The sequence below is a fragment of the Nomascus leucogenys genome, chromosome 6 (genome assembly GCF_006542625.1).
Source record: "Nomascus leucogenys isolate Asia chromosome 6, Asia_NLE_v1, whole genome shotgun sequence".
NCBI classification, from domain to species: domain Eukaryota; kingdom Metazoa; phylum Chordata; class Mammalia; order Primates; family Hylobatidae; genus Nomascus; species Nomascus leucogenys.
Genome location: NC_044386.1, coordinates 51,109,935 through 51,136,723, shown reverse-complemented (window position 1 = coordinate 51,136,723; position 26,789 = coordinate 51,109,935). Strand labels below are relative to the sequence as shown.

The window sequence follows — 26,789 nt, the reverse complement described above, 5'->3', positions numbered from 1 at the left end:
GGCCACATTTCGGGAATCACTGACAGCCTGAGTTATACATCATGTGTACTTACTTAGCGGGTAACTCAGTTCCTCAGAGCCGGGTCATCCCTTACTAACTGAGGCTCAGCTCTTAAATCAAGTGGCTCAAAGTGCAGCCCCCAGGAAAGGCCCAGCATCAAGAAGCACCTTGTCATCACAAGCCTGCAATTGCTCTTGGAAATTTACATCAACTAGAGCTTATATCTGCTTGCTAGATAATACACATATATTGTGATTTGCTATAGCAAACGAAAAGCAATCCTAGAGAGTAGCTAGTCAAACCTCTTTACTTGATAAATGAAAAAACTGAGGCCTGAGGTTAAGTGACATGACTAAAGTCACACAGCTAATTGACATCACTAAGCTCTCACCTAGTACTTGCAGGAAGAGAGTATCGTCATAGACGACAGTTCTGAGTGTGGTCCCTGAGCCAGCAGCATCAGCAGCACCTGGGAACTTGCTGGACCGACAAATTCTTGGACCCTGAAAAATTCTAGACCTGCTGAATCAGAAACACAGGGGGTAGGCCCAGACATCTGTGTTTTGACAAGCCAAAGCCCTCCTGGTGTTACTGATGTGGACTCAGTTTGAGAATCACTGGCTTAGAGCAGTGCACAAGCTTTACTGTGCATGGGAATCACTTGGGGACACCAGTGCTTTGAGTGCTTGGAGTGCAGTGAGTGCTTGGGGCACACACACTGCTTTGAGTAGCATGTCAATCTAAAGCAGTGGTTCCCTGATGTCACCGCACATTAGAATCATCTGGGGAGCCATCAAAAATCCCAAAGCCCAGGCCCATGCCATACCAATTAGATCAAGGATTCTGGGAGTGGGAACCAAGCATCAGTATTTTTTTAAGGACCTCCAAGTGATTCCAGTATGCAGCAAAGCTCAGGGATCACTAGTAGAGAACAAGGGGCAAGTTTTCAGCTTTTGGCCAGATGCAGTGGCTCACACCTATAATCACAGCATTTTGGGAAGCCAAGACAGGAGGCGCTCTTGAGCACAGGAGTTCACAATCAGCCTAGGCAACATAGGGAGACACTGTCTCTACAAAAACATTTTTAAAATTAGCCAGGCCAGGCATGGTGGCTCACGCCTGTAATCCCAACACTTTGGGAGGCCAAGGCAGGAGGATCACCTGAGCCCAGGAGTTCCAGATCAGCCTGGGCAACATAGGGAGACCCTGTCTCTATAAAAAGTTATATTAGCCAGGCATAGTGGTGTGCACCTGTAGTCCCAGCTACTCGGGGGACTGAGGTGGAAAGACAGCTTGAGCCTCAGAGGCTGAGGCTGCAGTGAGCTGTGTTCACACCACTGCACTCACAGAATGAGACCCCATCTCAAAAATAAATAGCTACTTGGGAGGCTGAAGCAGGAGGATCACTCAAGCCCAGGAAGTCGAGGCTGCAGTAAGCCATGATCGTGCCTCTGCACTCCAGCCTGGGTAAGAGAGAAAGCACTAGTCTCCAAAAAAAAAAAAAAAAAGCTTTAAACTCTTAACAAAGATTCTTTTCTTGACCAAACTCTAGCTAAGCTCCTCTGAGCCCCCCTTCTCGACTAGGCCTCAACCTTTGCCTATAAAGACTTGAACAAACATTAACATAATTTCTCACAGCTCAAGGTCACATCCCTAAGATGTCCTAGCTCACCTTAAAGTGCCTGCTTAAGAAAACTCAAAGCTGCCGAAAGAATTAACTGTTTGTTCCAGCCAACCCCTGAACACAGGCCCCTGACTCCCAGTATCTGTGGGAGGGTAAGAGTCTTACTTCAAAAAGCACCAGTTAGCAAACCCAGAGGGGTTTCACATCAACCACTTTCCACTTTTTGTAATTTTTCACATTCCTGACTCTTCTAAGTCTAGGCTGGCCTTCTCCCTATTCTCCCATTCACCCTGTGAAATGCCTAGTCACCTTTGCACAAATCCAAGTTGAGTTCAGTTCACACGGGACCCTTTTCCCTATTGTGATAGTATATTACTGTTTAACATCTATCCTTAAAGTTCTAACTAATGTCCAGCTTTGTTTGTCTTTAATACTCTTTACATAACCCATTTCAGAGTCACAACCTATCAAAGTACCATCTGAAATGGAAATAAAATTAAGTGTTTGGCCTCTGAACTAATGATGGGCAAGCCACTTGTAAGCATAGCTTTTATTTGACTACAGGGTCCAGGAAAAAAAGGGGAAAACGCACAAGTTCCAAACCTAGAAAGGAAACATTTAAATGTACTGGAGGACCAGAGCGGCCTGCTGGGCTGTGAGCTCCTGTTCAGGTCCAACCTTGAGCAGTACTGCATGGTGGAAACAGCCCGGGCTTCACTGGAAGCCAGGAGACCTGGGTTTGCCTATTTAAAGCTGTGTGACCTAAACGTTGGTTTCCTCATTTATGAACCATGAGCCACAGTGCCTGACTCATAATTGATGCTTCAAAAAAAAGTACATGCATTTAAGCTCCCAGACTGGTTAATTAATCAATGTTTCAGCAGCCAATTAAGTGACACAGGATATGTTTTGTTTCAGGGACAAGCATAATTTATTTCTGTGTTATATATCATGTCACAAGCTGAACCACAGAAGCTGCCTGTCTACCCTCAGCCTTTTCTCACTGACCAGGCTGCTGAACCCGCCTGGATCATGCTGGCTTAAACTCTTCATTTGTACCCTATTGTGGGTCATGAACCCCTATGAGAATTTGATTAAAATTATGAACTCGCCCCAAGAAAAATGCATGTACACATAAGCACACAAAGTTGGCATACAATTGTGAGGGGTTCACAGAGTCCCTGAAGTATATCCTCAGACTCTGGCTGAAGACCCTGGGTCTAAACCATGGCCTGCAGAGGGCAGCAGGGCAGCTGGAGCCCACATTGAGAGCTGCATTCAGGAAAGCTGGGGACGCTGTAGAATTTGATGAGTTTTTTGAAGGCACTTTTCTTCAGCATCATCATCTCTTCTGGAAACCTGGAAAAGAGTCTGACCCTGGAGGAGCCCCCATTCTTCACAGAGGCCTCTGTGGGCAGTGGCTTCTGAGCACTCACTGGCACGCTGTTGCAACTGAGGGAGCGCACCGTCTTCTTCTTGGTCTGCACAGACAAGTAACTGAACAGGAAGGAGGACAGCTTGTGCTTGGTGGCATCCGGGGCCTCTTCTGAAAAGCAGTCATCAACTGGGTCCAGCAGAGTTTCAAGATGGAGGCCGTTTTCCCTTCTAATGGGACCGGCTCCCTCACGCTGAGGCTGCTTGATGATCTTCCTGGCCTGGACTGGATCATCTCCTGCCCCACTGACAGACTGAAGGGACGTTCCACCAGCCCAGGCTCTGGCGCCCGTGATTTGGGGGATGAGGTTCCCAACCCGAGGGCTGGGTTGGGAAGTACAGTGCTGACTCAGGATGAGAGTGGCAGCATCTCGAATGAGATTCCAGTCTCTCAGGATGTCATCCCTAGTGGTAAACTGGGATGTCACAGTAAAACGGATGATTAACTTGTCCTGGATAGTGGCCGGGATGAGGAAGAGACGGCCAGCTTTAGCTATTTCCTTTAACACATTTTCTGTGAGACAATTAGGACCCTGTTTGAAAAATAAAGAGAAGTGAAGTCTCCATCGCACCCCCTGTCAGCATCCCCAGAGCCCAGCATTTGTGTTTCCGAGAGGCTCTGGAGCACCACATAACATCATTCACAGAGGGGCTTGGAAGATGGTATTACCTTCAGACGAAAAACCACCAGGCCAAGGTGCCTCTTGGCAGGAATTTCAAAGGAAGGGTCATTTCTGACCAGAGATTCAAAATATTTAGCCATTTCAGTACCCTGGAATTGCAAGTATAAAGAGAACTGAGATTAATCATCAGACAAGAGACTATGCATAAACTTTCAGACTGCTAAATGGTTTTAAACCAGGGCCACTTTCGCATCACAGAGACCTAAGCGGCTTCTGCCTCATTGTCATCTCCATTTGATTTTGCTCATATTCCAAGCTGGAAAATCTCCAGTGGCTCCCTGTTTCCTGTCACATCGGATCCACCTCGAGAACTCATCTCAGGGCCTGTTTTCAACTCAGCCCCAGAACCCAGAAGGCATGTGCTTTGCAGTCCAGGCAACCTGGCCTCAACTCCTGGTTTCACAGCTCCTTGACTGGCCAAGTGGGCAAGTGAGGGCCAAAACCCAGTCCCCGCTCTGCGTTCCCAGCCAGGTGCCTCATGCGAGCTCCATGTGCCTAAAGGAAGAGATGCCTGTTTGTAGTGCACATCAAGTTGCCATATGGGCTAGTGGCGGCCCTGCCCCATCCTAAGCCTACATGCTTCACTTGCCTCTGAAACCTCTTCTCGCCCTGTATCCCAAATGCCCTTTTCATCCCCTGTTTCTGACATTCCATAGAGAACATATTTTCACATCTTGTCCTCACCCATCATGGAAAGGTTTTGGACCCGGTTAATGGATACAGAGTTTCTGCTCAGGATGATGAAAAAGTTCTGGAAATAATGGTGATGGTCACACAACATTGTGAGTATTCTTAATGCCACTGAATTGTACACTTAAAAATGAGCAAAATGGTACATTCTATGGTATGAATATTTTGTTACAATTTTAAAATGTTAAAGGCTTTGTATTATATTAATCTTCCACTGAAGTTCATACCATCTTTTTAAATGTCCTGGGGTTTTTTGCTTTTTGTTTTTAACCCAGGATTACTAACTAAACAAGGACAGGACTTGCCTCTTCTTTGATTTTTAAAAATTTCTCCAAGCATCCAGAAGATCTCAATAAAATATTTGCTAAGTAATTCTATCAGTTAGTTGTCATACTTACTACTCTATTTCAAGAGAGGGCAAGGGAGTTAGCTGATCTTTTTTTTTTTCAAAGAGATAGAGTCTTGCTTTGTCACACAGGCTAGAGTACAGAGGCATGTTGCACAATCAAAGCTCACCAACAGCCTTGAACTCCTGTGCTCAAGTAATCCTCCCACCTTCATCTCCTGAGTAGCTAGGACTCCAGGCATGCACCACCACGCCCAGCTACATTGTTTAATTTTTTTGTAAAGACAGTGGTCTCACTAGGTTGCTCACCCTGGTATCAAACTCCTGGGCTTAAGCAATCCTCCTTCCTAGGCCTCCCAAAGTACTGGGATTACTGGCATGAGCCACCATGTCTGGCCCTGAGCCTGTCTTTTGACCATAATGAAATGAGTTTCTCCAAATCTTTCTCAGAGCCCCTTTCTCCCCTGCGTGGTCAGTTTCAAACAGCACAGGAGTTTTGACCTGCTCCATTTCTAACCTGGGCCCCTTCACCCCTCCTTAGGCAACCTGGTGATCCCTTGCTCCTGGGAGGTCACCATATTGACGCCAAACTTAGTGCAGACACTCAATTGGCGTAGCACACCATAGCCCAGAACTCCTGGGCTCAATTGAGCTTCCCACCTCAGCCTCCCAAGTAGCTGGGACTACAGGCATGTGTCCCTGTGCCCAGCTCAATCTTTCCAGTTTTTAGAAGGAACCAAGGGAAAGTGACTTTCCTAAGGTACAAGTGACAGTAGGTAGATCTCCTCCCACTGTGCTTTTATCCCTCCTACAACACATGCTGTTTGCAACAACAGAAGCAGAAGTCAGGGGAGAGGAGAACACAGAGCACAGGCAGCACTGCCACCTCCAAAGCCCCACTTTACAGGTTATGAAAGCAGAGCTGCTGCCAGTGCCCTGCACCGCTCTAGGTCAAGGGCAGGCACAGTGCAGCCATGGCCAAATATAGCCCCCACCTGTGTTTGTAAAGTTTTTTGGAACACAGCATTCCCATTTGTTTACATATTGTCTGTGGTAGCTTTTGTAGTACAGAGGTAATTACAATAGAGTATGGCCCACAAAGCCAAAAATATTTAGTATCTGGCTTTTTATAGGAAATGTTTACCAATCCCTATTGTAAGTGATAGATGAGGATGATGATGATGATGATGGTGATTATGATGACAACTTATTATAATTAGATGAAGAAGGAGATGATGAAGGAGGGGAAGAAGAGAAGAGGAAGAAGTACCCATTGAGTACTTAACTCAGTAGTAGGTAGACCCTGTGCTAAGGGCTGCATATATATTATCTCATTTAATTTGAGAGAAGTAGTATCCTTTTCTCATTTTTATAAATTAGGAAGGCATGGCCAGGGGTGGTGGCTCATGCCTGTAATCCTAGCACTTTTTGGGAGGCCAAGGTAGGCAGATTGGGCAACATGACAAAACCCCATCTCTACAAAAAATACAAAACATGACAAAACCCCATCTCTACAAAAAATACAAAAAATTAGCCAGGCATGATGGTATGCGCCTGTAATCCCACCTACTCAGGAGGCCGAGGTGAGAGGATCACCTGAGCCTGGGGAGGTCAAGGCTGCAGTGAGCTCTGATGGTGCCACTGCACTTCAGCCTGAGCAACAGAGACCTCGTCTCAAAAATAAATAACAATAAATAAATAAATAAATAAGGCAGAAAAAGGTAGAAAGGTTAAGTAATTTGTCTAAGGTCACCAAATAGTAAAGGGTAGAACTAAAAATCCATTCTTTAAAGCACTTCTCTGTAACAGAGAAATATGAAATTTAATTTTATATAACTTTCCAAGAGCTCAGTGTAGTAGAAAGCAGCCCAGAACTGTGAAGAAAGGATTTGGAATTGGGAGGCTTCAGGGAAAGTACCGGGCCTTCTTCCCTTAAGCAGGGCAATTACTCCCTCTGAGCCTTGCCAGGTTAGAGTGACCACTCCAAGCACTGTGCTAAGAATCTAATGAAGAACTAGAATTTATTTTTGTATTGAAGGTATTACGGAAGTGTCAATAATTATCATCACAGTCAAGTTGAAGAGATAAAATTAAATCATATCAAACAACTTTATTTTAATTCCATTTCTTCTATTGTGGGACATTGGAAGAACTTTGAGCACGGTTTTGTAAAGGTGTTTGAGTAGGTGATCATAGGAATGCTAATGAAGCAGAAACCAGAACATATGGAATAGGCAGAAAAGCTTCTAGTGGAAGCAGAATTTAATCCATTCACAACATTTGGAGAGGAGAGGGCAGTTCAGGTGAAGGACACGGGTGAAGGTGCAGAGATGGACCGAGCATGGGGTCTGGATGGGTCGATGAAATGCCCAAGCTAAGGTAGGAGCTAATCATCAAGTCCTTGAAAGCCAGGCCCAGGAGTGTGGGCCTCATATGGTAGGCAACGGGGTTGCTAATAGGAATTCAGGGGTTTGACTCGCAAACAGAAGTGCTAAGGGAGGTTAGTCAGGATCTGCACATTGAATATCCAGTCCCAAATTGTAAGCAAAAAAATTTTCCTAATTACTTGTAACCTCCACCAACCATTCCCCACCCACAACCCTCCAGTCTTGAGTCTGCATTTCTAGAAACAGCACAAAGTGCCTAAAGTCCCTCAATATTGTTGGTGGCAGCTGCTCATTGGTAAACAGCCAGTGGTGATTACAAAGGTAAAATTACCAACATTAAAACCAGTCATATGAAACTGGAGAACATTATGTTAAGCAAAATAAGTCAGGCACAGAAGGACAAATTTCACATGTTCTCACTCAAACGTGGGAGTTAAAAAGTAAGCAAACTGAGCTCGTGGAGACACACAGTAGAATGATGGTTGGCAGAGGCTGGGAAGGGTAGCGGGGAGTGGGGGATAAAGAGGTGATAGTTAACGGGCGCAAAAATACAATTAAATAGATCCAATGTTAGGTGGCACAATAAGGCAACTATAGTTAACTATAATTTGCTGTACTTTTCAAACTAACTAAAAGAATGGAACTAGAATATTTCTAACACAAAGAAATGATAAATGGTTGAGTGGTGGATACCCAGCTACCCTAATTTGATCATTGCACATTGTATGCCTGTATCAAAACCTCACATATACCCTATAAATATATACGTAATTATTACGTAAGCATAATAATTATTTTTTTTAAATGTTAAAAAAAAAGTCATAGTTACCGCTTCCACCACTTCATTTTGGTTTGTGTTTGTTTAACCAAGAAGGAATTCCCTAGAGGAAAGGTGGAAGGACAAAGACACACATAGGCAGAAAGGACAGTGTCTTCAGCTTCCAGCACTGCTTTTATCAATGGCTTTGTCTTGCATGTGAACTCTTGTAGAAGTGGGAGAACAATGCCAGTGGCCAGAGTTCTCAGTTAAGTCCCGCCTCTTCCATGAAAAACATGGGAGAGAGGCTGCACCAGTCTCATTTACCTCTGTGTCCCTTTCTTAGCACAATACCTTGTAATTGCTGAATTGAATAGAAATAAATTAAGCCAAATAGGCCCTCAATAAATGCCTGTCGATGCAGGGAGCTTTGTTCCAGACGTGGTAAGTCTACCTGTCCAAGCCAGGAGAGCTTTATTTCAGGCATAATCATAATAGTGCTAAAATATTCAGCCAGCTGTGACCATTGAGGTAATTCCAAAGCAGATAGGATCCTACCCTGGCCACACACACTTCCCCTTAATTTACTTTCTCTTTCTCTCTCTGCAAACCAAACTCTGGGGCCATCCCTCCCCAGTGCTCAGTGACAGCAAGGGGAACGGTGAGACACTCAGCAGAGGACAGGCATCAGACAGCCCTCAGGGCATGTTGTGCTCAGCGCTCCCCTGGTTAACAAAGAGAATCAAGTCCCAGGAGCTGAGGAACAGGCCCAGACACCTGAACCAGACACCACAAGTCTCCTGGGCAGATCTGCAAAGTAGAAACCAGCCTTCCTCGCCATGAGAAAACAGAGGAACACAGGCTCAGCCCCCACAGTGGCATGCTACATACATGTCTGACATGTGCTTGAAGATTCTTCACCCCGAAGGACCGAATCACGAACCAGAGTTTAATAGAGCGAAACCGTCGGCTCAGGGGGATCTGCCAGTGCTAGAAACAAAGGAACACAGTGCCCAAGGTTAGAGACAAGGGCGCCCCACTCCCTCGGGCATTTCTGGGCATTATCAGTTGCCTGCCCAGCCCTCCGGGGATGGACGGTGTCACCATGACTCCGGGAGCTGTTGCTAAGGAGTAAGCCAAGCTCCCCAAGGGTTGCCCCATCGTGTGACCAAATCACTGACGAAGGTGGCCAATAGTCCCCTGTCTGAGAGCCAGACAAGTGGAAATCAAGTCCATTACCCTAAACCAATGAGAAGGGCGCTTTGCTTTAAAGTGCTGCTTTAAACATTTCATCCCGGCCCAGAAATTCAACATAAGGGAAATACATTTTTACTCTAAATGAATCTATATTCCTTGAATAGCAGAAAATAAAGTTCTATTTTTATTCCTCCCAAAATGTAAAGTATAGTGGTTAGAGCGCAGACACTAGAGCCCTGCAGACCTAGGTTTCGCCTCCAGCTGTGCCACTTACTAGCTGTGTGACCTTGGGTAGTGCCACCTCACTGGCTCATCAGTCCGGGACATAAAGAACCAATTGCACCTCCCGGGCAAGTGGTATAAGGACAAAGAACGCCAAGAGCCTCAGAAGAAGTTGTCAGTAGGTGTTGGCTATTTAGATTATTTTAAAATGTGAGCTACAAATCACAGTAGCATTTCTGTCTAGAGCCAAGATGATCCCTATTTAACCTCACACTGCCTTGTTCATTTTCCTGTGAGATTCCTGTGATCTGAGAGGCATCACTCCAGCTGTCAGATTTCAAATAAGCACCCAAATTTCTGCCGCTGTTAGATGAAAATTGACCCTTTGCTCCTGGTGGCCAAATTCAACAGAGCTTAAAGTTCAAGGTTGCAGTCACCATACATCTGAAAATTTCCAAATCAATTTCAGACTGATTTCTCAGATCTGAAAATAGAGCAGAGGATTTGGAAAACATTTGCAGTTATTCTAATGAGTCATGTGGTTTCCTAATGACGTCTCCCTCAAACGTCAGAAAGTTTCTACCACAATTTCTGTTGACTAAAAATAAATGTTTGTCCCACTGCATATTTATCTGCCCATACACAAGATTATCAAATCCTCACAAATGTCCTCACCTTCACCCTTCACCCCAGTTTCCTGAGCCAGGCACAGTTGGGACATTACCCCTTTGTTGATGGACAATGTTTCCCCAGCAGAAAACTACTAAGCCTTTGATTTCCAAGCAAAACTCTGTTGTGCTGGGGAGCAGCTTGGGGGCTTTTGTGCCAGCAGAAGGCATCAAAACCTGAAAATGGAACAAAATTGCTGTAACAGGGAAAGTGTCAACTCCACCTCTTGTCCAATGGACACTCCAAGAGAATAATGAATGGATGATAGGGATCATCTCTTAAAAGGTTCTGGTTTCCAGATAGTTATAGCCAATTTATTTCATATATAGAGAGAGCTACTTTATTTTACCAGCAAATAAACCAGGATAGGCAGAGGTGATTTTATTTTAATTTCTTCACAATCTTCCTTATTCCCACTTGCTCCTTTTCTTGTCACTAATCCAAAACTGATCCATGCTGACTCAGCAGAGTGGTTCTAGCCAACATTTTCTGTTGGATCAAAAAATCGGGACGTATAAAGCCTGACAGGGCTCTTCTTTACCTTGAGGCATCCCCAGCCTCCTCTGTGTCCTTGTAAGGTTTTGCAGGGCTCCCTTGCCAAGGCTAAGGTAATGCTCCCTCCACTGGTGCTCTCTGTCCAGTGAGAGGCGGAAAACAGGGAGCTTCGCCGCTGTCAGAGAATCTAGCCCTGATTTTCGGTGATTCCAGGACCCCAGGGATTAAGCACCTAAGTCTTCTCTCCTGGGATGCTGCCCTATTTCTGGCTCATCTCAGAGCAGGACTGAGCTTCTGTTCAAAGCTGCAGCCACCTGGGTGGGAAAGACATTGGGCCCAAGTGAGAGTAGCTGTGAGGACCCTCAGGATCATGAAAAAGATAGCAACTTCTCTTTTCTAGGAGTTTCTTCACGGACTTGAAAATCAAATCCATAGGATTAAAGGTGGGGGAAGGATAAGTGTAAGGCAGCGCCTTCTGGGTGGAGAGGTAAAAATAATAAGGTTCCCCAGAGCAGGGCTGGGAGAAGTTTACTCAAACATTTTTATGAGTTATCTGGAAGACAGAGAGCACTGTAAAATCTCCAAACTCCTGGGAATGAACCCCGGGAAGATCCTGAGGCACTGTGGTAAATGAATTTAAACGGTGACATGAAATTCAAAAGGGCAAGGGTGAACATAATGCTTCTCAGTTATGATGACCCAAATACACTCATAGGAGAATGGGCATCAATTCACACTCAGGAAGCAAACCTACAGTTATCCCTAAAGATATCTGACCCTTGGGCTGTTCTGGAATTTTTTAAATTTTTCATTAAAAATCTCTGAAAACCTACCAGAAAGAGCAGTGGAGAAAAAGAACCATTATTTTTCTTTCTTTCTTTACCTCTAGAGGGTCTTCTGTCACCACCAGTAAGCCGTGAGGCTTACCGCTGCAATTCTAATCCAAAAGCTTCAAAAATCTAAAGAGGGTGTGGGCTGGTCCAAGGGAGAATAGCCAGTATAATCAAGTGATGACTAAGCTATTATTTAAAGACTAAAAGGGCAAGACACTTCAGTTGTCCAAGAAGATAAAACCATCTCTTCACAAGGAAGGACGCTTACAGGGGTCAGACACTGCTCTCAGCACTTCAGTGTATTAATTTGTATAATCCTCACAGCAAGCCTAAGAAGCCAGAACTGTGGTCATCAGCCTCATTTGACACAAGAGGAAATCTGGACACAGAGTTCAAGTCACTTGCCCAAGGTCACACAAGTTAGTAAACAGAAAGCCAGGACTCCAACACACGCCATCTGGCTTTAGCACCTACATGCTTAACCACTGTCATGACAAATCTCTGCAGCTTCAAAGAAGAGCTTTCAGAAACACTACGCCTCCCATATATTGAGCACTTGCCACACGGCTATTGTGCTAGGTGATCCACACGTGTTCCCATTTAATCTTCACAATACCCTATGAATCAATGCCACTATTCTCATTTTACAGATAAGGAAAGCAAGGCTCAGAGAGGTCCAGTTAGTTTCCCGAAGGGCCACTGCGGGAATGGAATTCCAAAGCAAGCTTGCCCCCACTCTGCTCTGCTGCCTCCGTTGGCCAGGTTACGTGTAATACATTCGTTTACATCCCTGTCTCCGCTACAAGTAAAGGAAGGGCTCATCCTCAAACTGCGGAGTCAATTTGTTAAGAATTCGTTTCCCTAAGGCAAAATACTGGCTGAGGATGTGGGATCAAGAGAGTTGAGGTTTGCCGGGCGCGGTGGCTCACGCCTGTAGTCCCAGATACTTGGAAAGCTGAGGCAGGAGAATCGCTTGAACCCGGAAGGCGGAGGTTGCAGTGAGCCAAGATGGCGTCACTGCACTCCAGCCTGGTTGACAGAGCGAGAGACTCCGTCTCAAAAAAAAAAAAAAAAAAAAAAAGAAAGAAAAGAAAAGAGAGAGAGAGTTAGAGAGTTGAGGCGCAGTCAGTTGGGAAAGTCAGGAATGCTTGGAGGCTTCCAGAACCTCACACAAGTCCCGCAGCCCATCACTACCACAGAGCTGCCCCTCAGCGCCTCTGCCAGGGACAAAAAAACAAAAGCCATTTCAGCAAGAAGGCTCTTTCCCCACCAGGGAAATTCTCCACCCTGCCCTGCTGCTGGGTAAGAAACAAAAAAGATGACCGGAGATGGAGGCAGAAGGAACTGGTCCACCTGTGGTAGGAAGAGCATTTCCGGGAATTAAAAAATGCCACAAATATTCAGGAAATGTACACACTGCCTCAAAGGCTGGTCTCATTTTCTAGGGTTTTTAACCATTTTCTGGATTTCATTCTATATACTTAGGCACAATTAGAAACCAAGGTATGCACTGGCAATATTATGAGATGAGCTCATAGTGTGCTGCCTTCTGAAGGGAGCCACCGTACAGATTTTGGGGGGTCAGACGCCTACAGTTCCCACTGGCCACCCGAGACCACTAGGCTGCCCATCCCCGGCCACTCACCATGAAGTCGGTGGCCACGCCTGAGTTGGCATGCCTGAGGTAGATGGGATTCACACTGAAGGTCTGCTGCAGCTTGTACTTGTCCTTGACCCTGTGGGTTTCCAAATGGGCATTAGTGGCTGAGGTCTCTCCAGAGGAGGCAAGGCGTTCCTGCGTGCTCGGAGCTGGGCTGCTACACTCACCAGAACCCAGTACAGTCAAAATGCACCATCATCCACTTGGAAGGATTAAAGGTGAAGGAGTCGGCATACTCAATCCCCTTCAGAAACCCCCGGAACTCGGGGCACAGGAAGGCAGTGCCTGCATAAGCAGCATCGATGTGGAGCCACAGCCCCTCACGGGCACCTGAGGAGGCAAACATCACCTGGCCGGAGGGGAGGCATGAAGTGGGGAAAGGTGTCTCGCACCTGGCCAAGCTGAGTGTTGGGCTGCAAGGATGATGTGCTTTGGCTAAATGAGAAATGGAGGGGGTGTAGAGATGGGAGCAGGTGGAGTCAGTTTGAAGAAGTGGGGCTGAAGGAGGCATCATTACCTCCTAACGGGAAAGTCTACAAAGCCTCACCCTTGCCTTTTTCTTCCACTGGGTAAAGGGCCAGCACCCTCTTGGCCTCAGCCTAGAACATCCTGGCACAGAAATCAATTTCCCACCAGCACAGAGAGCAATGTTAGTGCACCGAATACAAAAGTTAGAGGGAAGGTATCTCTCTTTCCTAGTGGTTTCTTGCTTGGGGATTAAACAGTCCCATCTGGGTTTCCTCTCTGCCTTTAATCTCTCCCATGATTTCCCCTACCCTACCCGTTTCCTTTTCTGAAGCTAGAATAGAAAGCATTTCTATTCTAGCCTAATTCACACTGTATTTTGGGTATAGCCTGCATTAAGTAAAGTTCAACATACAAGTAAGAGGATGAGAAAACCGAAGGCTCTCCTACTGTCGCCTCCTAGGACAGGAGGCAAGGTAGGCCACCTCTAACTCTTGTCACACCACTGGGAAAGGCAATGTCCAGGGATCCCTGGAAGAGACCCTCATGACCTTTGGTGGTTCTTCCCATGTCTCTGCATTGACCAAAGAGGAACAAGAATAATCCCATAGAGCTGGTTTCAGGTCCTTGCTTTAGGAGACATTTAAAAATGTATTCCTTGTCTTCCTAGCCAGAGAGGGAAGATACTTACAGATGGGGCCCAGCTCTGACAGGCAGTCAAATGCACAGACCCCAGTGGTCCCTAGTGTTGCACAGACCTAGGGGAAAATGAAAGCAAGTTAACATAGGAGGGTGGGCTTGTGTGACACATTTGGCCTGAGAAAGATTTCACCACAGACGTGATCGACTCCCATCCATCCCACCAGAACAGTGTATAGTTCAGACTGTGTTTTACCATGCCTCGTAAGAAACACATTTTATATAACAATCTAGTACATGTATACGTGTGTATTTGAAAAAAGAGTTTCATAAAACAATACATACTCTGGCTATATGTGTGCACTCTAATATTTTATACTATATTTCCTTTTAATGTTGGTTATGACCCACAAAATTTATTCCATAACACACCTATGGATAGCACCTCATGATGTGTAAAATACCGTATGGGAGGACCTTTCTGCTTTTGTGTGCAGCATGTTACTTACCTGAATTCTGCCAAAATTCCTTCCTCACATCCAAGTTCTATCATTTTAAGCTTAGGCACATATCCTGACTTACAAAGACAGGCACCAAGCCCCGCTGCTTGTCTTCCTCGATGGCCTTCTGGAGAGCTTCCCCTCGGAGTGAGAAGTTGTCATCCACAGGCAGAAATTTCATCTTCACAAGGGAAATCAAACCAGCCTTTTCCACAGAGGAGTGAGCCTAGAAGGGCCACAGAAACCTGTCAGCAAAGAGTCATCCTGGAACGATCACTCCCCAGAAACTGCTGAAGCCTAAGACTCGGGGAACCAAATATGATCATTGGAAGCTTGTCTTCCCTACAGTTGCTGGAGACAAGCTCCCATGTCTGAGCTGCCCGGAACCCCAGCGTACTCATGTCTAGAAAGAAATTGCTCAAGGACCAAGATTCCAGAAGCCAAGCACCAACCCGAAGGGCTGTCCTGCATCGGGCAACTCACCTGGTCAGAGGCATAGGCCACGAGTCGGGCATTTAGGCAGGACTCATCAGCATCGGGCTCAGACGTTTTCATTTCCAGGATTTTGCTCTTCCTTGCTGCCAGCAGAGCAATCAAAGTGGATTCACTGACCGTGCTCTGCAGGGGAAAAGGATTATCATGGCAGCCTTTCTGTATTCTCTTGCCAAATTTCCCCAGGTTTTATAGTTTCTCTCTCTCTGTCTCTCTCTGTCTCTCTCTCTCTCTCTGTGTGTGTGTGTGTGTGTGTGTGTGTGTGTATGTCATAGCTATTCACAGAAGGAAATACACAGCTCCTCCTGCCCAAGGTGCCCATGTCCTTCCCCAACTTGCATTCCTATTCTGCCTTCTAAAATAAGCTTGCACCTAATACCACCCTCTCTATTAGAGAGGCCACAGAAACCAAAAAGAGAATGCTCTGTCTCTCCTGGATGTGTTTGCTCCCCATGTAAAACATATTTAAAAGAAGAACTCTCAGCTTATTACACAAATGGATATGGAGTTTGATTCCCCAGGGAGAGAGGATCCTGGCCTGTGTGAGAGGCTGTTGACTTGGGCCCATTTAGTTGTCAATAGCTCTTGTGACCTTGGGCTAACATTTCCCCTCCAGAAGACTCTTTTCTGTCTGTGACATGGAGAGCATCCCTTTAAATGCTTCCCAGGATGGGAGTATAGATTATCCAAACAAGGGTTGGGTAGGATTTTGCTCTGGCCATGATGGTGGAGATCTTCAGGGCCACCTCAGAAACTTCACAGGAGTCTTTATGGTTCCTCATCACTCATTCACCCAGTGTTTGATGTCTCTGCTTCTTGAAATCTTCAAGTGACCTACACCAGATAGAATCCTGCCAAAAAGGCCTGGCAGACACTGTCATGGAGAGTGGTGTGGACCAGATCCCACAGATATTAAGTGCCTGGGAGTTACTCCATAACAAGAAAGCTATTTATGTAAAGAAGTACATAGCGTAATAATAATAATAATCAGCTGGGTGCGGTGGCTCACGCCTGTAATCCCAGCACTTTGGGAGGATCCCTTGAGTCCAGGAGTTTGAGAGCAGCGTGGACAACATAGTGAGACCCTGTCTCTAAAAAAAAAAAAAAAAAAAAAAAAAAAAAAAAAAAAAAAAAAATCCAGGTGTAGTGGTGCACACCTGTAGTCCCAGCTACGTGGGAGGCTGAGGTGGGAGGATTGCTTGGGCCCAGGGGGTGGAGGCTGCAGTGAGCCATGATGGCTCCACTGCACTCCAGCCTGGGTGACAGAACCAGGCCTTGTTTTTAAAAATAATAATAATAGTAACAACACCTTCCATCTGTATTGCAATTCATAGTTTACAAAACACTTTCTGGCATTCTACTTGCTCCTCACAACACCTCTTTGAGATAATTATGATTCTTGTCACACCAAGATGAGGAGAGTGATGCTCAGAGAGGTGATGGGACTAACTCAAGTTCACATGGCTGACAATCCAGGAGAAAGCATGGTTTGGATTTAGACAGGCATCGGTTTGAATCCTCATTCTTCCGATTATCAGCTGTGTAAGCTAGGGCAAGTTATTTAATCTCTCTGAACTTCGGTGCTCTTATCTCAAACATTGGGGAATGGTACTATTCAGCTGCAGGGTTCCTGAGATAATTAGATGAAAAGCAAGATCATGTACCATAGACATTTAGCATGTTCTCCCAAATATGATATCTGAAGTTGTAACTATTTGCTGACAATCCAAAATGTCCACAACATGCAGCAATTTGTCTTTCTTCCGAGGTTCAGATTTTAATCTTGCTGCAAGGCTGCAGTGAGAGAGGGAGTCACTTAGCTAGCAAGAGGACCCAGTGAACTTCCTGGTTCTCATCTCAGAGCAACATGGCAATTTTTTTATTTTTTGAGACAAGGTCTTGCACTGTCGCCCAGGCTGGAGGGCAGTGACACAATCATAGCTCACTGCAGCCTCAATCTTCTGGGCTCAAGCAATCCTCCTACCTCAGCATCCCAAGTAGCTGGGTCTACAGGCACATGATACCACACCCAGCTAATTTTGTTTGTTTGGAGAGATCAGGTTTCACCATGTTGCCCAGGCTGGTTTGAACTCCTGGGCTCAAGTGATCCATCTGTCTCAGCCTCTCAACGTGCTGAGATTACAGGGGTGAGCCACCATGTCCAGCCACGATTTTTATTTAAAAAAAGAATTCATTGAATCCTTGCATATACTCTTTGAGGGAAATAGTATTATTATCTCTGTCTCATAGATTATAAAACCAGGAAACATATATTAAAGTAGAATTCAAGAAACTGAGGAATCTCAAAGGCCTCAGAACCAAGCCCTCATGAACATCAAGGATTTATAGATGCAAAAGCACCTAACAATGTGTGTGGTCCATGGGAGGCACCCAGAAAGCTCCACTCCATGGCACTACTCTTGAAAAAAAGAAATATTTGAAGAACCATAATTTGACAACTATCCAGAAGATAGGGTCAGAGGATACCATTAATCAGTTTATGCTGTTAATTGCTCTCACTGCAAGGGATCTCCTGAACCTAGCAGGGAGAGAAAGAGAAGTCCTCTCCTTGCCTTCTCCTTTCCCTTTTACCATGAGATACAAAATGGGACAATAAAAAGGAATTGTCAGATTATAGACTAAGAAACCTGAATCAAGTCATACTGGAAATGTGATCATGTATTGGCTCTTTAATTTCTTTCAAAGGAAGTAGCAGTACATGTGAACGAAGCAGAAGCTGAGGTGGGAGTAGAGGTGGAAGCTGTGATGATGGTGGTGTTGGTGATGACGGTGTGGGTAATGTGGGGGAAACACCATGGAGAACGGGAGAATTGCCAGGTTAGGGTTTGGCTTGTCTTTTGCTACTTAGCCCCCGTGCTAGGTGAAGCTTTGCCAAGGGAGGTACCTGCAGGACGCCTCCGCCCTGGCTGCTGGGGTGGTGGTGCAAGAAGTGCTCTGGAAGTCCCAGCATTTTTGCCAACCAGTCCATGACGTTCATCTCCAGCTCTGTACACGCAGGGCTGGACGCCTGAGAAAGGAAAAGGAACTTCAAACTGCACAGCCCCAGGGCACTGAGGTGCCCCCACGAGCTCCAGAAACATGTCTGCCCCTGATGGTGTCAATGGGAACCTTTCTGGAGAAGGGGTCAATGTTAGGCCATGTGCCTCTCTCCTGGTCCACTCTCTGTCGACCAAAAAGAGAAAACAATGTGGGGTTTTGGATTCATGCTGCCCTCAATGAGGCGACTTCTCCAAGGCTCTATGGAGAAACAGCCCTAGAAATGGTTGGCTTGGATTTGGTTCTCCAAGTCCCTAAAATACATAGCTGAGAAGCCCTCAAATGCCCAGGGGGGACGTTTTCCTAGAAAAGATATGAATACCCCCGCCCACCCACCCACACACCCATCGGAGTTCAGGTTTAAAATAAAAAGATGTTCTAGAAGGCTTTTGGCACCATTTAAAGCTGAGTGGTGCTTAAGGGGTTATTAAGGGAAGTCTTAGGACATATCTCCAGCTACTCAAATATAAGAGCACAGAGGAAGTGGTGACTCAATAGGCATCAAATTGCTTAGTTAAGGTCACAAACTGTGGCAATAACCAGATCTGTATCCAAATCTTATCTGTGTCTCTATGAGCTGTGTGATCTGAGGGAGATAAGTTGCTTAAGCCTCGATTTCTTCACCTACAAAACGGGATTGATACTCATGATTCCATAGGGTTAAAGGATGTGATAAGAAAATTAAAATAAAGCATAAGCTTAAAGAATATAGCCCTCGTTAATATTTATTGTGGAGCCATATTCAGAAACCAAGACAAAATATGTCTGCCCTAGGATACCACTCCCTGCTATGTTCCCCATTGCCAGTAGTTACAGCCATTGCTACTCACCCAAGTGAATCCCAAGCAGTTGATGGCATCAGCCAGCATGTCTCCTAGCAGAGAGGGCCAAGAGGTGAGGGCTGGGTAGTAGGCGTGCATATGGGGGCTCTGCCAATGTACCACCTGGAGGCAGAGCATGCACACAGTTGGCACCAGGAGGCATTTCCGACAGGCGTGCTTTCTCCAGAGACCATCTCTGGCAAGGTGAAGTGTCACTCTAGAGATGGGCTGACACTTTTAAGCAGAAATCAGTGACATAACTCCATGAAAATCAGACTTGTTTACTGGTGTTCTTGCCACTCTCGTGGCCCATGTCCTATGCTAGATCATCAGTGGAGCCTTTTCATATATGCAAAGTCCAGAAGGAAATATGCAAAAGGAAAATCACTAGAGTAACCCAGTTGTGGGATTCTGGGTGGTATTCACATTAGTCCCCAGTACTTACCCCTCATGCCGCCCCTGCCCAGCAATAAAAGGAAGGGCAAGCCAGGCGCGGTGGCTCATGCCTATAATCCCAGCACTTTGGGAGGCCAAGGCAGGTGGATCACGAGATCAAGAGATTGAGACCATCCTGGCTAACATGGTGAAACCCCATCTCTACTAAAAATACCAAAAAAAAAATTAGCCAGGCAGGGTGGTGGGAGCCTGTAGTCCCAGCTACTCAAGAGGCTGAGGCAGGAGAATGGCGTGAACCCGGGAGGCGGAGCTTGGAGTGAGCCGAGATCGCACCACTGCACTCCAGCCTGGGCGACAGAGCGAAACTCTGTCTCAAAAAAAAAAAAGGAAGGGCAGACTGTGAGCTCCAGAAAAGCAAACGACTTGTTTCATCCAGTTTCTTGCAAAAGGCACCTTTTGTTTTTGTTTCATGGAGCACTGAGCTCCCTGAGCATGCAACTCAGAGGGTCAGGGTGAATGGGTTCAAAGCTGTCCTTAAGCATCACATTGGGGATGTAGTGAGGAGAGGAGACGGTAGAGAGGAGAGCCCAGACCAAGCGTATGGGAGGCCAACCTCCAGGCTAAGCCCTGAGCCCACAATCAAAACCGGATGTAAGGAGGAGCTGAGTGGGCAGGAAGGGGCCCCCATCAGAACTCGGAAGCAGCCCCGGTGGTTCATCGGCCTCATGGATTATCTAATCTCTCCTCATCTCACTGCTCTGCAAGCATGCCCTGTTCCTTTCTGCATTTATGTCTTTGAGCAATGCTGTGTCCCCTGATAGAAAGGCGCTCTCTATAAAGACACGACCTTCCAAAACCTGCCAGTTCTTAGAAAGCTACTAAATATTCATTTCCTCCTCGAACTCTCCCCCAGCTCCCACAGCTCCCTTCGATCCCTTCCCTGAGCGATGGAACACTAGAATTCTAGATGTTTCACTCTACTGAGGACTCATTTGATAACCTCTTAGGGCATCATCCTGTTCTTTATTGTCCACACATACTTAGAGTCCTTCAAGAGCAAGGACCTTGTCCCGGACAGCGTGTATAGTATAAGGAGCCTAAGAATTAAGTCCAAGGATGCAAATTCCCATCCCACCTCAGTCCCTAACCAGCTGTGTGACTGTGTAGATTTACCATGAAGCTAATGAACTTAAGCTCCAACGTACCATGTTTGTGTGGGTCTCTTTTGAGATTCATTCTTTTTTTTTTTTTTTTTTTTGAGACAGATTCTCACACTGTCACCAGGGCTGGAGTGCAGCAGCGCCATCTTGACTCACTGCAACCCCTGCCTCCCGGATTCAAGAGAGTCTCCTGCCTCAGCCTTCCAAGTAGCTGGGATTACAGGTGCCCGCCACCATGCCTAGCTAATTTTTTTGTATTTTTAATAGAGATAGGGTTTCACTATGTTGGCCAGGCTGGTCTCGAACTCCTGACCTCGTGATCTGCCCCCCTCAGCCTCCCAAAGTGCTAGGATTACAGGCATGAGCCACCGTGCCCAGCCTCATTCTTTTTTGTTTTTCAAAAGGAGGTCTCAAAAAGTGTTTACAGTACAGACCCCATAAGACCAGGAGCCTCTCCTGCACCTCCCTCAACCTCAGTTTCTCATCGTAAAATAAATCCTGTCTCCTAGGGTTGTTGTGTGGGTGGAGGCGTGGGCAAGAAATGTGTGAAATGTTAAGCTCTAACATTAACGGTAAACTAATCATGTGGGTGACAGACACATCACATATCCTGACTTGACTCAGAGGATCAAACCTCTTCCTCCGATTTTCACCATGCAAGAGTCATGATCAGTAACAACCACATCTCCTGCTCTCCAAGCCTTCTCTTACTTACTTCTCACAGGACCCTATGGGGTAGGGCCTACACATTATCTCTGTTTTGCAGGTGAGAACTGGGGCTGACAGAGAGAGAGCACATCCCTGTGGTCACACATACCCCATAGGGACAGGTGACCACAATGAGACAGAAGCCCAGACACCCGAGCAGGGTGGTGTCCTGACTTTTCCCATGGGGATGCTCTCTCTCTCCCATGAAAAGTAAATGAGGATTGTCTAACCAGGGTTGGAATTAAATGAGAAAGAGGGTTTTTCTTCTCTTATTTTCTAGGTGGTGGCAGGAAGAGAAAAACTAATTCAGTTTTCAATGAGGCACTGAGCAAAATGAGTAAGCAAAGGGCCAACTGCTTTCAGGCCAGCTGTCGGAGGCTGGTGTGGCCTGAGAGATGAGTTGAGAGATTTGACCCTCATTATCACTGTGCTTAGTAACAGTCTTTTGGAAACCCCAGAGAAGGGCTTCTACCTCCTAGCTCTATCAAGAGACAATAGTCTGTTCTTGTAAGATAAATAAGATAAAATAAGCCAGAAGAGCCCTTATCAAAAACAAACAGACCTCTTTCCAGAAATGAGCCTCACCGACCACACCCACAGCAACTGCTGGAATTCCTTTCGATCAAACGAATCAGCTCATTTTCACCTCTTCTGACAGTTGCTTTCAGTCTCACTCCCAGATTACAGTTAGCCCCTCAGCAGATTACATTCTACAGAATAAAATCCAGGAGATAATCTTATCAGGATCTAGCCTCCGTAAAGCCTTACTGATACTGACATTTTCAAAAGATGCTTGTGAAATAGGCTGAATGGTCAAAGAGATGAGTGGCTTTGTATGAAATGGCCCTCATGGCCAGGCGCAGTGGCTTAGGCCTCTCATCCCAACACTTTGGAAGGCCGAGGCAGGAGTATCACTTGAGCCCAGGCGTTGGAGACCAGCTTGGGCAACATAGCAAGACCTTGTCTCTATTGCTTTAAAAAAAAAAAAAAAAGTCAAAATTGCCATCACTTTCTGAGTTTGAGTATTTTCCCACCCCTGCCTCTAGGCATATTTTTGTCACTTTTTTTTTTTTTTGAAATGGAGTTTCGCTCTTGTTGCCCAGGCTGGAGTGAAATGGTGCTCTCTTAGCTCACCGCAACCTCCGCCTCCCGGGTTCAAGCAATTCTCCTACCTCAGCCTCCCAAGTAGCTGGGATTGCAGGCATGTGCCACCATGCCCAGCTAATTTTGTATTTTTAGTAGAGACGGGGTTTCTCCATGTTGGTCAGGCTGGTCTTGAACTCCCGACCTCAGGTGATCCACCTGCCTCAGCCTCCCAAAGTGCTGGGATTACAGGCGTGAGCCACTGCACCTGGCCTTTTTGTCACATTGAAGTCAAAAGTTCTTTGGGAATGATGAAGGCAAACCTCAAGTTGGCCTCAGGAAGAGCCTCTAAACATGTGTGGTTCAGAACACAAATGCCCCAAGCAGGGAGAGGGAAGACACAGCTTGTGTGGGGGTGTGGAGCCAGAGAGGCAATGCTAGGGGCCCAGGCTTAGCCAGGCACACTCAGGCACTCACCAGTAGAGGTGACAGAGGGTAGGAGAAACGGCAGAGCCTGTGAAGTAAGACTGGTCTAGGTTAAAATCCTGAATCTACCAGGTACTAATTCTGTGACTTTGGGCAAGACAATTAACTTCTCTGAGCGTCAGCAGTTTCCTCATCTGTAAAACAGGGCCACTGGGAAGATTAAATTAGATAGCATGTCATGTGGCCAGCACAGAGCTGGCACATGGCAGGGAGCCCCGCCACAGGAAGGGAGTCAATGCCACTTTAGCATGAGCACCATGGCAGAGCTCCTCACCGCCGGTGGCCAGGGGTGTCTTCACCACCCATCAAGGCAGGCTCCAGCTCAAGTCCATGCATCAGCCAGCTTCCATCAGCTTCCTGGCCCCACCAGCGCTATCCCAGGCTGCACCCTCCGTCATGGAAAGTATCAATGATTCAGGGAAAGTCCCTTCTTGCTCTTGAAAAGCAGCTCAATCACCAGACCTCAGAGGGGACAGGAGGGGTTGCCAGGGCCCACTCAGTTTCCTGGGCCAACGCAACCTGGTCACCAGCGTATCCTTGCGGGGATGTGTTCCCCACTTCCTTTCTTCTCTTTGGTGTGGTCTCAGACACTGTATAGAAGAGTCTCTGGCTCCGTTGTCAGGGCCAGGCACTACCTCCAGCTTCCTCTCCCCTGTCTTACTATCCACAGTTTTCCTTTCCCCTCAGACAAAATGTTCACTTCTCCACCCATCCCATTAGACTTCCACACTTCTGCCAGACTGTGCTCTGGAATGCAGTTGTTCTGGCCAGCCCTGCCCTGGCATCAGAAACCTCATGCCATGGCACAACTGGGCAAAAAAGAAAAAAGAAAAAGAAACCTAATACCAGTCAAAGTCCTGCCCTCCACATGCCTAGCAGATGGGCTGGGGTGTTGGTGGCCAAGTGGCTGAAGGATGCATTCTCATCCCAGGCTTACCCAAAGCAGGTCTTTCTTCAGGCCACCACCCACCCTTCTGTGCCCTGAAATCCAGAACTGCCCTTGTGGTCACTGTGTCTCACCCCAGGCATGATGATTCGTTCAATGTCCCCAAAGATGCTGTCCCAGCTGTCGGGGTCCTCAGGAGCACTCTCAGGCAGCTGGGCTCGCAGGTAGCCAGGCTGCACGTCTGGCGTCACACGTCTCTCCCGCACAGTGCTCAGGTACTGGCAGATGTAATCCACCATCTCTCTCCCTAGAAGTGACATAGAGAAATCAGGCTCAAGTCCCCTGACTGGGCCTGACTGATTTGTGCCCATCCCTCTCAGGTCCGGGCCAAGAGACTTGGTAAAGAAGGAGACAGATTTGGCTGGGCACAGTGGCTCATGCCTGTAATCCCAGCACTTTGGGAGGCTGAGGCAGGCAGATCACGAGGTCAGGAGATTGAGACCATCCCGGCTAACATGGTCAAACCCCTCTCTACCAAAAATACAAAAAATTAGCCGGGCGTGGTGGCAGGCCCATGTAATCCCAGCTACTTGGGAGGCTGAGGCAGGACAATCTCTTGAACCTGGGAGACGGAGGTTGCAGTGAGCCGAGATCGCGCCGCTGCACTCCAGCCTGGACTCAAAAAAAAAAAAAAGAGACGGATTCATGGGCCGAGGGTAGGATCTGATCCCCTGCACGACTTTATCTTCAGAATTTAAAAAAAGAGTGAAGGAGTGAATGAATGATGGAGGGAGTTTCTAAGTGAGCGAATGAACAAAAGGGAAAATCTCCAAAGCACAAAACTCTAGCGCCAAAGGGAAAAGTTTCATTTTCTTTCTCCTTCCTTTATCCACTTCAATTTTGATTGTCTCTCCTACCTTTCTTTCCTTCTCAGAAACAGAACATCTATTAACTACTTTATAGGTTCAGTAGAAACTCTATAGCTCTTTGTATCCAAAAATTGTTACACACACACCCACCAGTTATATCTGTTAGCACAGATAGAAAGATTCCACGCCCAGTTCCGATAAAGGACAAAAAAATCTATTTTTTCACCATGCCCATTGAATCAGTTATTATTCATCTTTTTTGGACTCATATGAGGACTTAACTTCAAGAATCTGATTAAAACTGCAGGCTTACATATACACAGAACTTTGTGTATAATTTCTGAGACTCACAGAATTCCTAAAGCACAACCATGGATCCAGACCAAGCCCCCTGCCCTGGCCTGGGAAATGTGGCACCAAATCTTAATGACTTTCTCTCCCTCCTGCTGCCTCCATCAACACCTCAGTGCTTAGGATATTTTTTAGATGCTAAAAAAAAAATGTATCAAGTGAATGAACATATGAGTAAGGAAGGAAAAAAAAGTCAAGTCGAACACTCTGAAACTATTGCAAATTATTTATTCTTTCAGGTTGCAGTCTTCAGTGCCTCTGTTGCTGTGCGTGTGTGTGTGTGGGTGTGGGTGTGTACACATATCTCTTTGTCTCAACATCCATTCCTTAGTACTTCCTGGGCTCTGCTTTTACCTAGGAGAGGGAACTCAATTTCTCCCCTCTGCATCAGCTTATGCAAAGTTCTTAAGAACAGAACCAACCCCAGACAAAACTGATGAGACAAAGGTAGATTTCCACACCATTCTGTCTTCCTTCTGCTCCCCCTTCAACCCTCTCACATCCTGGTGCTTCTCCAGCAGGGCCCCACCAGAGATCAGAGAGCTCTAGCCCTAACCCTCCACTGGGCCAGGAACAGTGCTAAATGTATTTGTGTTCCACTCAGAGGATGAATATCCACAGGAACTTGCTCTCAGCTGACAGTGCCTTAGGAAAGCAATGGAATAAGCTAATGCACACTAATTAGTAAGTAGGAGGATATAAAAAAACTATAGAAATAGACATTCAAGATTCTCTTTTAAGCAACTACCTACTTTCCTGCTAAGGGAGAGCCATGTCTGAAAACTGGATAATCACTTGGTTTCACCTGATACAGAGTAGGCACCTACTAAATATTTATGAAATGAATGACTAATGAAAGAACGCTACTGATAGATTCACACATGAAGGAATGAATGTTAAGAAAGAAAAGATTTGCAGTGATTACAGAATATTGAGAAAATTTTTTTCTATTTCAGACTATGAACAATCCCCTTTTCCCATTTAGTGGCTCAGGGATCCAAATCCTCAAATGTGTGGCAAAGTGGGGAGGAAAAGCAAGGCACAGTAGTGTGGACATATGTGAGAGTGGGTATATGAGAGGGAGAATGAAAGAGTGATTGAGAAAAGTTTTACACTCCGATCTCACATTCCTTTCGCAGAAAAAAAAATGTTGCTGGTGCCAACTCTCAGAAGGCAATTCTAATGCTCCCACCAAATGTCACCCCAAAATCTAAGGGCCACACACCAGCAGCCGGTCCTGCAGGAGAAGCAGCAGGGCAGAGGGCCAGGGATGCCCGTTGCTCACCTCTCTCTCTGTACTCCTCAGGCTCCATCATCTCCCTTGGGCTCTGGCTCCTTCTCACAGATGGACACGCGGGAGGTGGAAGGCGTGAAAGGCGTGGAGCAGCCCGGCTTCCCTCTTGCTAGTCCTGCGCACTCCCTGGCAGCCGGTGTGGGCCCTTTATTTAAAGGGTTCTTTCTTTGACCTTAGCTCCGCCCTTCAAAGTCCCTTCCTCTAGGTTTAATTAATTCCACCCTTTCTTTCCCCAGTCCTTGTTGAAAACAGCGACCACAACTTTGACTGGTCAAGAGAGCCAGGATAAAAGGCGCTTCTAAATTAAGCAGTGCACTTAGCAACCCAAGCCTGCAGGCAGCCTCCAGGTGGATGCCGTAAAAGAGCCCTCAGTTCGTTCTGCGCCTGGATTCAGACAATAGAGCTCCAGCCTCAGACAAGCTCCCAGCTCAGTAACCCAGAATAAGGCCAAGGGTATGCAGAAAAAGCAGCACAAATTATTAGTATTATTCCTGCTCCTGTTTCCTTATCAGCAGAAGGGAGGGAGGAACAGGCACTAATAGTGATGCCCCCTGTGCCCAGGAACAGGCAGAAGTTATCATTGA

The 26,789-nt window shown here is 46.3% G+C and overlaps 1 protein-coding gene across 2 annotated transcripts; it reads right to left on the bottom strand.

Annotated features, from left to right (window-relative positions):
• Window positions 1–2,532: 2,532 nt before the first annotated feature.
• On the bottom strand, window positions 2,533–26,330 carry HDC (histidine decarboxylase). 2 transcript variants are annotated; one of them, XM_003266908.3, is made up of 12 exons: window positions 26,197–26,330; window positions 23,826–23,998; window positions 18,982–19,095; window positions 18,000–18,122; window positions 15,086–15,220; window positions 14,685–14,828; window positions 14,155–14,221; window positions 13,166–13,328; window positions 12,984–13,074; window positions 8,814–8,912; window positions 3,730–3,831; window positions 2,533–3,592 (listed from the first exon to the last, which is right to left on the bottom strand). In XM_003266908.3, the coding sequence occupies exons 1-12, from the start codon at window positions 26,225–26,227 to the stop codon at window positions 2,846–2,848; spliced, it is 1,989 nt and encodes a 662-aa protein (XP_003266956.1). In that variant the 5' UTR covers window positions 26,228–26,330; the 3' UTR covers window positions 2,533–2,845. The 2 variants fall into 2 exon arrangements, with proteins under 2 accessions (XP_003266956.1, XP_003266957.1); XM_003266909.2 differs by lacking the exon at window positions 8,814–8,912.
• Window positions 26,331–26,789: the final 459 nt, after the last annotated feature.